This window comes from Sorghum bicolor, chromosome 1 (genome assembly GCF_000003195.3).
Source record: "Sorghum bicolor cultivar BTx623 chromosome 1, Sorghum_bicolor_NCBIv3, whole genome shotgun sequence".
NCBI classification, from domain to species: domain Eukaryota; kingdom Viridiplantae; phylum Streptophyta; class Magnoliopsida; order Poales; family Poaceae; genus Sorghum; species Sorghum bicolor.
Window position 1 is genome coordinate 61,004,363 of NC_012870.2, and position 12,292 is coordinate 61,016,654.

Consider the following 12,292-nt stretch of genomic DNA (forward strand, 5'->3'; position numbering starts at 1 on the left):
ATGGAGTGATCACCATTCACCATTATGTATATGGTGCTCAGGTTTTTGAAATCATCGGTTTCCACAATACTTAGTCTATGGGAAAATTGCTTCACTGTTGCAGGTTTGGTGCTCCACGACTTCCTTATTGTCATTCTTTCTTTTTTAGGTCCAGCTCATAGATAATACTGATTAGTAATAACAGGTGCCATGTTGAAGAAAAGATGAAAATTCTTTTTTCTTGCTTATCATGTATGCAGTTACCAGTTTTTGAATTGTTGTTCTGAACACTATTTATTCACTTATATCTATAGGCAAAACTGATGGAGCTACATATACATTCATTACAAAAATTAAGAAAACCATATTTTAAATTGAACCACATTCTTTACTGTTTTAGGCCATTAAAAAACAGTTAGTGACGCCGTAGTCACAGAACCTGCAGTGTTGGGATTCCTTTTGTTCTTCTCTGTTATTTATTGCCTGTGGTTCAGAGAATCATATATACCCCCCCCCCCCCCCCCCCCCCCACCTAATCTGGTGCAAGGTGTTTTCCTAATTCTCTACACTTACGTCTGGAAATTCAGTTCCCCAGCTCGACATTTTCCCTAGCAGCAAACAACCCTTGAGGTCTCGAGGAAAAAAAGAAGAAGAAGAGAGAAGTCTTCAAGTCGATTAGTAAAAAATTATGTGTCCCATTTTTGGTAACTCCAGAATACTCCGCGCTTCAACATTATTTGTACTATAACATGGGATCAATTTGTATGCCACATTAACAGTAGGATTATTGCATTCTTCCCTTCCAATCAGCATTCCTTTCTCACCTGTTTCAAAGGTAAACCCATAGTAATTTTCCCTTATTTGTCATGCTAATCGGATGCACCTTGATTAGTGATCACATATAACCCAGCAGTCATAAGGATAAGTATATGCTTTATCTGTTCTTATTTTTTATGATATACCAGTCATTCCTATGTGTTGACATCCTAATGCACTTCCAAAGTTGAAACTTGAGTCTTGACCATATGGGAGATGCCCCAAATAGTCTGTGGACAATGTATTATTTGTATTTTCTTTGGTCACTTTTAGTTCCCATTGGTTGTTGGTCATTGTTTTTAGTCAACTCACACCTTGGCCTTATTTTCCAAACAATTGCAATGCCACTTGTGATTTATGCAGCCTGTAAAGCCTATTCTAACAAGTGCCAATGTCTCTGCCTGCACATTTCATCAAACGTCTGTAATTTAATGGCATAGAAATTATGCTGCAGCACTAACTCATGCCATCTTTTTCTTATATAAATATAGATCTTTTTTTTATAGAGGAACATTTTGCTAATTTACAGGTGCAATACATCGAGGTGATAATTTTTTTGAAAATATAGATCCTATATGAGCATAATTCGCCTACCAGGCGTCACCTGACCTGTTAGGCTTGGCACCAAGGGTGGAAGTAATGCTGTGCATCTGCCCTCTTCTACTGCATGTCTACTCTTCGACTTTATTTGTTTTGTGTTTTTGTGTTAGAAACATGCTATGCTTAACTATTATCCTTTCTTATGTTCCTCATTTTTTGTGACCTATTTCTAAAAAAAAACTCATATTTGTCTTTCATAGAATTTCCAGTCAGACAGAGATTGGGGAATGAATTTTGAGTGATGGCATTAAGATTGTTGCTTATTCCCATCTTTGCCTGCCTGCCTGCGAAATGACAAACTGGAAATACATGCGTTTTTCGGGTGTACCATTCAATTCATTTACATTTATTTGCATGTATGTTGTAAGCATGTCAGCCTACTTTTCAATTCCTCTTTTATAGAAAAGCTTCATAATATCAGGCCATTCCTTAAAGAAGTTGATAGTTTACTATTTTCTGTAAACAACAAATTACTTTGCCACTACAGATTGTAAATCAAAGACTCAATGAAGAATGTTAGCCACTGCAGCTTGTAAATCTAAAACTGATATATCTTCTATCGAATGAAATTATTGACTCATCGGAGCCTAAAATTATTTATGATACATTCAAAGATTACTCTGCTTGCAGTGGTTTTCAGATTAAAAAATAACACGTCCATTGCCCACTTATATATAAGGACCATTTCACTATATATGTGCAATGGTCAGTCTTGCGTTCTATATTTTACTATATCCTTCGAACGTTAGCATGCTGTTTGAATCATGTTGTCAGTCGATTGATAAGTATGACCCCACTTCTTAACCACTTGGTTCTTTTTTTTTTAGCTTGCTCTGTTGCGTCCGTGGCAACGCGCGGGTTCCTGCTAGATTTTTAGAATGTTTGGGTCTCGTGTGTTGTGTCATTGTGTGCATGACATTCTTCATTCAGTACTCTCTTCTTAATAAAATGATAGATAGCTCTGCTGCAAACATGCAGTATAAACTTATTGTTAGCTTGATGCATATTTCCTTTAGGCGATCATTGCTCGCTTTTAACGCAGGTGAAACCTTCGGAGTCGTTGAGCTGATATATTAACACCGTCATCAGTTACCCAAATTAATAGGAAACATACATTTTGGAGCACCGAACTCTATTTTCGACCACTGACAACTGCATATCTGTGAAGGGAATGACACAATTATGGTCATCTTTAGTATGGCTACTACATGTAATCCAACACATGCTCTGCAAGAAAGCTCAGCTCAGATTGCCTCATTTGTGAATCTAAAGTTGAGCTGAATAGGTTCATTGAGCAGATAAATGATGCACATTTTTCTCCGAAAAGTCTTTCCAAGTCTTCTTGCATATTAGACTCGGAGGAAGCTGCGCCGCAGTTTTCTTTTGCATTTCCAGAGTAAAGAAGCAGAAACTCTGAACATTTTAACCTGAAAAAAAAAGAGAGATATTATTTTATTGTGATAAAGCTGTTAGTCATAGTGGAACGTGTTATGGAGTACCAACAGACCTTACATTGTCGTCCCTGTTTGCGTCTTTTACAATAGCAGCAATCTTATTTAGCCCATCTTGTTCTTTGAAATCCTACCAAAGATGCCAACAGGAGGTGATCAGAGGAAACACAGGCACAAGAGAGATGAGCAGACAAACTGTAGAAAGAAGATCAAAAGGGTTCCATGTTCGACGAGCAGATCTTAATTACCGTCAGATTTTCTGAGCAATCCACCAGCAACGCTAAAAGGGTGTCCAGACATGCTCTTTGCTCAAGGATGCCCCGTGTCATCAGTATATTCAGAACTACCTGAGTATATTCAGACAGAAACAACGTTGGAAACAACGCGTTACTACTTTGGTGTTCAATGAATCCAAAACCAGTTATTATAGCATAGCGACTGCCTCCTGTTTGTACTGGCGCTTGAACTAATTTAATCCCCACCCAATGTCTCGAACTACTTTGGTACAGTATAGATTTCGCCTCTCGTGCAAGGAATCATAATAATTCACTAAACTTGAACTGAACGTCTTCTGGGTGAAGTACTTTGCTAGGAGCCCAGGAGCAGGACATGGTGTCCTGATGTGTTGGACAATTTGTCCCACTGTCCAGACACCCCCAACTTCCTAAATCCTAGCGAAGTTCTAGTGCCCTCATGTACTGCGTCTGTGTCTGTGCAGGTTCCAATTCACTGTACTAGTGTGTGTGTGGTGACAACTGAAAAGAACTAGCCATCTAACAGTAGTAAAGGCAGGACAGACCAGAAGAACGAACAAGGTGGAAAGCAAAACAACAAATGCAGAGGTGCACCGACGATCGCGAGGCCGTACGTGACGTACCTTGACGGCATTGTAGCGGTGCGCGGCGGCGGCGCAGGCCGGGCAGAGGAGGCAGCAGCCTTCGAGCACCCTGAGCGCGAGCACGACCTCGGAGTCCGTGGCGGGGTTCCTGAGCCTGGCCGCGGCGGGTGCCATGCCCAGCACCTGCGCCACCGTCAGCACCGCGTCCCCGGCCCCGGCCCCGGTCGCCGCCGCCTTGCGCAGGCTGTGCTCGAACAGCACCGGGATCACTGCAAAAAAACCCAGTTCCGTCGGCACGAGTGAGTAAGGGCCGCTACGACGGCGAGACGTGAACGTGACGTGGGACGACCTTGGAGATCTCGGATGGACTGGGAGTCGCGGAAGAGGCCCGCGTCGGCGTCGGCGGCGGAGCGGAGGGCGCGGAGGAGCGCGCGGAGGCCGCGCAGGCGCAGGAACGAGAACCCCGCGGCCGCGTCGCGGAGCCCGCACCGCAGCGACAGCGCCAGGTCGCGGTACATGCGCCGGCGCTCGGCCGCCGTCGGCCGCCGACGACTCGCAGCGGCAGCTGCTGCTGCTGCTGCCGCCGCCGCGTCCGCCTCTGCCGGCTCCACCGCTCCTGGCATCCCCCCCACCCCCGTGTCTCGCCTCGCCGCGTCACCGTCTGGCTGGCTCCAGTCCAGGCTCCGCCTCCGCGACCGCGAGGCGCGGCGCCAGTCTCTCTCTCGTTAAATTCTCGCGCGCGGCGTCTGCGGTGCGGTGCGGTGCGGTGCGGGCGAGTTCACGAGTGGGAGATCCCGTGTCAGTGTCGCGGGTCGTCGTGGACGACGCACGCGCACCGCTTTGCTTCTCCTGCGGACTGCCGGTGGGGTCGGGTGGCCCGTCTAATCGCCCGGGGATCTGTGGGCCACACCCATCTCCGCACCGCGCACTGTGCGTCTGTCTGTGCCACCGCGCGCCCGCCCGTGTGGGCAGTGGGCTGTGCAAACTCCCAGACACGCTCCAAGCACGCGGACGGCATGGATTGCGAAAGTGTCATCAAATGGATGCATGCATTCTCCCTCCATCGTCAGTGCATTTCCAAGAGTAAATTTTCCAAGAGTAAATTAATCAGTTTTTGGTCTGATCCAATCTAATTATAAAACACAATTCTATAGTAAACATACCTAAAGACATACTCCGTAGATGTTACTGACCATTTCCCATAAACTTAACTTAGTTCGAAAAGACTGGTTCAAATATAGAGTTCGACCTTGTTTGGTTCCTAAAATTTTCAGAATTTTTCGGTCATATTGAATCTTGTGACACATGTACGAAGCATTAAATATAGATTAAAAAATTACTAATTATACTGTAATTTTTTTTTAAAAAAAATCTTTTAAGTCTAGTTTGTCTTGATTGGACAATAATTATCAGATACAAATAAAAGTGCTATAGTAATCAAAATCAAAAAAAATCACGAACTAAACAAGGTCTTCATTCATGCTAAACCATCCAAATTCTACCAAAGTTTTAGTTCCAAGGTTGGAGAGAGATGCTTGTCTTGCTCCAAGCAAGACTCGCCAAGCAGGCAAACACTAAAGATAATATGAGCTAGTTATTAGCTCTAAGACAACTTTCTCAATAATATTAACTTCTATCCATAACTCATAGTTTCATAACATAAATAGTGCCACAAGACAACTTTCCCGACCGTAGAGTTTGGGACCTTTTTTCATTTGCTTGACGTAAATAAATAAATAGTGACATCCTCATATGATCTTTAAATATATACATGAGATTAGCTCTAGATCAAGAGATGATTTTTCTTTCTCTTTTATGAAAATACAAAATAATAATATGCTCGAAACTACCTTACAAACCATTATTAGAGTTGTCCTAGAAACACTGTTGAACCAGCTTGCGTAGAGAGCAGCGTGGGCGAGGACGAAGAGGCCGCGAGAGGCGTATTTACGCGCCGTTGTACTTGTACCGGAATGTGTACCCACCAAGGACTGTCGGTGTGCACTGCACCTCATTCGAATGCTCGCCCAGCAACAACAGTAGCCCACTGGACCGCTTCAGAATTTACCGCCTGCTTTCGATTGGGTTTTCAGCCCATCCCGCGTCCAAGTTCCAACCCCGAATGTAAACCCTATGCTTGGGCCATCACCACCAATGGGCCCGACGAAGTGCAGCAACCTTCGCCGACCATCGAGAAGGGCCTCTCCGCGCCCGCCGCACGCCGGAGGGAGCACCAAAAGCCAACACCGCCGGCGCCGAGAGAGAGAGAGAACGGGAAGCGCACGACGAGCAGCAACCGCGTGTGCCGGCGATGGAGAGGGACGTCGTGGTGTCCGACCCCGAGGCCGCCGGGTCCTCGTCCACCCCCGCCTCCTCGTCGCGCTCCTCCTTCGCCGAGACCAGGGTCATCTGCCGCGTGTAAGGCTTGGCTCCCCCCCCATACAGATTCTCCTTTCCTGCTGGCGCAAAGCATCGGGCCCTGGCGGAACTTGGTGCCTACTTGCTCGTGCTAACGCGTCTTTCTGTGTGTCGCTGGCTTGCAGGTGTCAGAAGCAGTTCGCGCAGTACACTTGCCCCCGCTGCAACGCCCGGTACTGCTCGCTCTCGTGCTACAAGGTGCGCCCTCCTCTCGCTTCGTGTGCGCGTTGTCCTGTCTTAGTACTTGTAGAATACCGTTCGTGGATTTAACCGATGCCCGGGCTGCCTTCTGCCGATGCCCACAAGGTGTTTGTCGAATTGCTGCACCGACTTTCGAAGCTTTTGGGCAAGAAATCCTCTGATTCCTGCTCAAAATGTGTAACTATCCATAATATAAATCACAACTTCCTTCTGAATCATACAAACCACAGCCAATTTTTCACTTTGTCCTATATATTTGGTGATCTACATGGAAGTTCTTTTTGTTTGCTGTGCTGGGTTTAAACAATATGCATTTAGATTAAATGAGCAATCCAAAAAGGTCAAAAGAAGTTTATATGTCATAGTTTCCATGTTCCCCACTTTAGTGAATCTGTCCTCTATTTATACCTGGGTTCTTTCGTGACTTAGCCAGCATAATTTGGATCAGCTAACATCTCAAGTGTCAATAAATTGTAAAAATTCGTTTAATCTAGAATCTAGGTAATGTGATTTTTTGTATCTATCCAGGTCTGAATGGACCAGTATGTCTGTTGACTTTCAATCAGTTTTTGAAAGAAACTACTTGTTTATTCACGCACGGAACAAGCTTCTGGCTTATGCAAACTGATTGTGTGGTGTTATAATGCCTTATTCAAAACCAAGAGATTGAGACATGCTTTTATGTTCTTTGAAGCTATCAAGTTTTTGTGCCTTCTTTTCTATGCACACAGATGCAAATGAATATTGGTGTTTGCAGATGATTTTGCACTGCAGTGCTTTCTTTTCTTGATATTTCTTCAAATAGTTTTCTCAATTCTTGTTTCATAGGGGCATAGTGTTCAATGCACTGAATCCTTCATGCGTGAGAATGTTATGGATGAGCTTAAGCAGATGCAACCTGAGGATGAATCAAAGAAAAAGATGCTAGATATTCTCAAGCGGCTCCACTTGGAAGAAGAGATGGAGTCAGATGGTGAAGATGGTATGTTTTGTGTTATTCCTTTAATAATAACACTACAGGTGCCCATAATTGCACATTTTCTTTATTAGGATCACTGTTAATGAGGACAAAACTACAGATACATTGATGTGCAGTCTGCAGTATGCTACAATCACAGTTTGGCTGTTTGGTACATTAAGTTTTCTTGTTTGTAGTTATTAGCATATGGTGGCTTGTCTGTTCTGAATTTATTTCCTTTCTGTAACTGTAATATGGATAAATCATATCATATGTCATCTTCTAGATTGTTGGTCGTACATATTGCTATAGTGAAGTACTGAAGATTTTATTTTTGACATGTTAACCTTTTTGTCCTGCAGAACCAATGTTATCAGAAGAACTTATTCAAAAAGTTATGTCTGGTACGTTATGTTTACTTTCATGCCATTCTAAATGTGACAGCACATTAGCTTTTCCTAGTACTATAATAATAGGTTATTTGTAGTGTTTATGAAACTTTCGGTGCTTTTTAAACAATCTTGTTATCTAGCTCTTAGCAATCACAATTCCTTAAGTGGAGTTTCATTGCACTTGTCTGGGAAGAGCTCTCACAGTTGAATTTCCTGATTAACTCTTCGTGTGAGAATTATGTTCATTACTCCCTTTTGGTTAACCTTTTTTCTGTGACCTGACCTCCTAGCAATTAATTAGGCTGTCAAATACTGGTGATAGGTGGCATTCCAACTATTTTGTTCTGAGATTTCCTTTCTGTGGCCTGACCTCCTAGCAATTAATTAGGTTGTCAAATGCTGGTGATCGGTGTCAACTCCAATTATTTTGTTCTGATGTTTCTTTTTGTTCAATTGTTTTCATGATTTATGTTTTTAGATGAGCAAAGCATCTATATTTTTTCATTTTACTCGTTCGTCCATGCACACGTTGGGTGATATTTATATCCTTATCATATTAGACTGCAAGTTCATTAGAACCAATAAATATTGGCATGCATATCGAGTTTTTTATTGGTATCTCATCGGGCACATGTTGACCTGTTCTTTCTACCGTACAGGGGAAGAGATAAGGCTTGAAGACCTCTCTGATTGTGAAATCAAACGATTTCGTCAAGCTCTGGCCTCAGGTGAGCTCAGTAAGATGATTGAACCGTGGACACCTTGGTGGAAAAAACCGTCAGCCAGATCGATTTCCCTTGGCCCAGATGGAAGTCAGCTTATCAGACAAGTAAACGCAGAAGACACTGCTGTACTATATCCAGATCCAAAGACTGTCCAAGAGGCTAGCATCAACGAAATCCCTGAAGGGCCAGAATCTCCTCTCCCGTCACTGAAACAGTTAACAAGGACAGAGCCATCTCCTTTGCTTGCTGTCCACTTGGTTGACATTCTGTACAGTTACTGCTTCACACTTCGGCTCTACAACGGTGATTGGCACTCGGATCCTTTGGGTGCTTCCACTGTCGCCCTGTCAATGTCGAAAGTCATGGGCCAGGATGCTAAACCTGAGACTGTACCTGAAGCACTCACGGCCTGCATCGAGGAGACATGCTCACCAGCTTACAGGCATACTGGTGGTTTCAGGTTTGCGATTGGACTCGTGGATGATATCATCACCATTCTCTCCTTGGGACAGAATGCGCTTATTTGTGCACTATGCGACTTCCATCGACTCATTGAAGTTGGTAAGAGCATGCTCAAGGCGGAGAAAGTGGGCAAGACGGAGAGGGCACAGAGCTCTTCGAAGCTTCGTAGTGCAGCTAGGAAGCTATTCTTCATGACTTGCTGGGTCCATGAGCAGCCAAATGAGGCGTGGCCATCTTTAGCTCGCGTCGTCCAGGTGCAGAAAGCATCTCTGGAGGAGTTGGACACCGGGAATTGGAAGGCGGATAGAAAGAGCAAACGACAGTCCACGGTTCTTATTGAGGAGCTGTAGGCATATGGATGTAACACTGGATTGCGAAGCTCTGTAGTCTGTAACCTTCTGTAACTCTCAGGCTGAATCCAACTAGAGGATATTCACCTTGTAATGCAGCGAGTTGTTTTTGTATACACACGCTAATTTTGTTGAAAATTGTATACGAGCTTGAAATCCTGTCTGAAGTGATCTTGCTTTACTTGGTCATGATGCTTGTTAAGAATGCGGGCTGATCTTAATCCCTGTGTTGGAGATGGATGCTGTCCCGAAATTCTTATGATTGCAAGATTCTGCAAGTACTTCCCGTGAGTGTGTCTGTGCCTTGTCCATCCCGTGAGCATATTGGGCCGTGCTCTATTTGCGGGGCTAGTTTTCAGCTTTAGGGCTTGTTTGGATGTAGTCGGATTCACATCAATCCACATGTGTTGGGCTGGGTTGGAGTGTAACTTGAACTAAATTTCACCCTAATCCACCTCAACACATGTGGATTGAGGTGAATACGACAACATCCAAACAAGGTCTTATGAGACAAGTTCATGATCGTCCGAGCACGGCGTGATTGGTTCCTGCGCATTGTATCCTGGCTCGCACCGGCAGCACCATATTCTTGCGTGAGGCTTTGTTTAGTTCAAAAATTTTTTGGTTTTATAGTACTTTCGTTTTTATTTAACAAATATTGTCCAATCACAGAGTAACTAGGTTTCAAAGATTCATCTCACAAATTACAGGTAAACAATGCAATTACTCTGTAGTTTTTATTTTCGTTTATATTTAATGCTTTATGTATGCGACTAAAGATTCGATGTGATCGAGAATTTTAAAAAATTTTAGGAACTAAAGTTTTGTTTGGCGTACTACATTTGCAGTCCGCACAGCCTACCTACTCACGCTGCGCAACACCGGCCGGAGGAACGCACGTCGCAGGCAGCACTAAAGAACGATCCAGATTCCAGAGGACCCACGGCAGGCAGCAGAAACGCAGCGACGACTCGTGACACTTGCGGTGTCTGTTGAGGCTGATGACTTCAGACGGCGTTGCATTCCCGCTCGGCAGGACATGTGATAGAAGTCGTGAAACAAGAGGCAACAAAACATTGTAGTACGAGTACTTGCGAAGATTTGGTCCAAAACAGTGTGTTTTTTGAGCAAATCGTTTTGTTTTCTTGACAATGATTTTTCTTGCCTCACATTCTTTTCGTAAAATAAAACTCGTAGGAACTGACGCGTAGTAGTGGAGTGCAGTAAAACTGTGGCAGTAGACTGTACGGCACGCCGTTTTTTTTGTTTATCTAAAAAGTCATAATTAAAATTACTATTTACTGATTTATTGTAAGATTCAGTGTATAAACTCAAGCAAACAAGCTCATTGGCTGACGCCTGGCGTGGCGGCTCTGCTTCTAGAGCACAAATATAACAACTCAGCCGACTAATAGAGTCCACATAAAAAAAAAGTAGTGTGATTTAGCAGAGAGAAAAAAAGAGACAAGAGTCGGCGCTTAGAGTAAGACCAATAATAAAACCAAGTGTTTAGCTATTAGCCAAGTTATAAAAGCCAAGCTATACAATAATAATTTCTTATTTGTCTATAAGAAGAATTTTATTGTTAGTTTTACCCATACTCTACTTATTTCATAATTCTCCGTCACATCGAATCTTGCGGCACATGCATAGAGAATTAAATATAGATAAAAAACTAGTTGCACATTTTGCCTGTGAATCGCGATACAAATCTTTTAAGCCTAATTACTCCATGATTGGATAATGTTTGTCAAATAAAAACGAAGTGCTACAGTGTCAAAATCCAAAATCTTTCCACAACTAAACAAAGTTCACCTAAAATTCAAAAACTTTTCAAGATTCTCCCCCACATTGAATCTTGCGGCATAATATTAAATATAGATAAAAAGATAACTAATTATACAGTTTGCTTGTAATTTGCGAAACGAATCTTTTAAGCCTAGTTAGTCGATGGTTTGACAATAATTACTAAATAAAAATGAAAGTGCTACATTATCTAAAAACTGTTCACTAAACAAAGCCTAAATATGATATGGTATAATATAGTAAATTGGCTATATAACTAGCTATATATTTATGATGTTATATTAAAATATTATCTTTGCTTTTAGAATAAGTATTATAGTAGGTCGTAAGCTGGTTAAATGCTGAGGTGAAGGAGAAAGTAGAAGTGGGCCGTAAGTTTACAGCCGGCTCACACATAAGACTAAAAAATTTTATGAGAGAGATAAGTGAGTCATGTATTAATAGTGATGAGCTAACCACTACATAAGTGGGCTAAACAAACCATAAAGAAACCTTACAGTTAGCAGCTGGCTCTAGCCTTAGACCAATCTCAATTAGGAGTTTTATGTTCCATTTCTAATCCATCTGATTTTAGAAATAGTATAGAAAAAATTTATAAAAATAAAACTCTCTCTACTATTATAAAACTCTTATTATTTTTTATTTTATTAATATGATATCACATCAACATATTTAGGTCCCGTTTGGCACGGCTTCTCCAGTGGCTTCAGGAGCCGTTTTGTGCCAAACGAGGTAAAATAGAATGACTCCACCGATGAAGCCTCTAAAAACGTGCTAGCTTTACGGAGTGAAGGAGCCAAAAATAATGGTTTCTCCTGGCTTTACCTTATCCTACATGGCGTTCTGTGAGAGCACATTTTAAGGAAAGAGTTGTTTTGCCAAACGGTTTACTAAAATGGCTCCAGCTCCACCGATAGAGCTGTTTATGGAGCTAAAGCTCTAAAAAAATAGCTTCACTAGCGAAGTAGAGCGTGCCAAACAGGGCCTTAATGCGCCTTAATGCTAGTAAAACTCTTCAAATCCCCTTGGCCTCCATCCCCAGAGCTTTTTACCTGTATGCCATTACGAAAGATTGACCAAACCAGCAGGCCACTAAAAAGTTGTTTCGCACCGCTGTGACCAACTTCATCTTCGACTATACCCGTGTGCCATTCCGTCTCAGTTCCGTTTGTTTTGTGACGTTCAAAAGATCAGACACGTGGGTCCCATGTAGAAAAATGTCCTTCTTACCCCTGAGTCCATAACCCCCACGCGAAGGCCGTGCTCGTGCTGCTTTCCGCAGGCGCTGTTCCTCCG

General features: G+C 42.9%; 2 protein-coding genes across 3 annotated transcripts; one reads left to right on the plus strand and one right to left on the minus strand.

Moving 5' to 3' along the window:
- Positions 2,427-4,492, minus strand: LOC8062901. Of its 2 annotated transcripts, none has more exons than XM_021458311.1 (5): positions 4,034-4,467; positions 3,724-3,953; positions 3,095-3,193; positions 2,903-2,976; positions 2,427-2,822 (listed from the first exon to the last, which is right to left on the minus strand). In XM_021458311.1, exons 1-5 carry the CDS (start codon positions 4,305-4,307, stop codon positions 2,600-2,602), a joined length of 900 nt encoding a protein of 299 aa, XP_021313986.1. In that variant the 5' UTR covers positions 4,308-4,467; the 3' UTR covers positions 2,427-2,599. The 2 variants fall into 2 exon arrangements, with proteins under 2 accessions (XP_021313986.1, XP_021313987.1); XM_021458312.1 differs by having other exon boundaries at positions 2,605-2,822; positions 2,908-2,976; positions 4,034-4,492.
- On the plus strand, positions 5,828-9,426 carry LOC8063190 (zinc finger HIT domain-containing protein 2). Its single transcript, XM_002465007.2, has 5 exons — positions 5,828-6,102; positions 6,228-6,300; positions 7,132-7,285; positions 7,624-7,665; positions 8,313-9,426. Exons 1-5 carry the CDS (start codon positions 5,996-5,998, stop codon positions 9,188-9,190), a joined length of 1,254 nt encoding a protein of 417 aa, XP_002465052.1. The 5' UTR covers positions 5,828-5,995; the 3' UTR covers positions 9,191-9,426.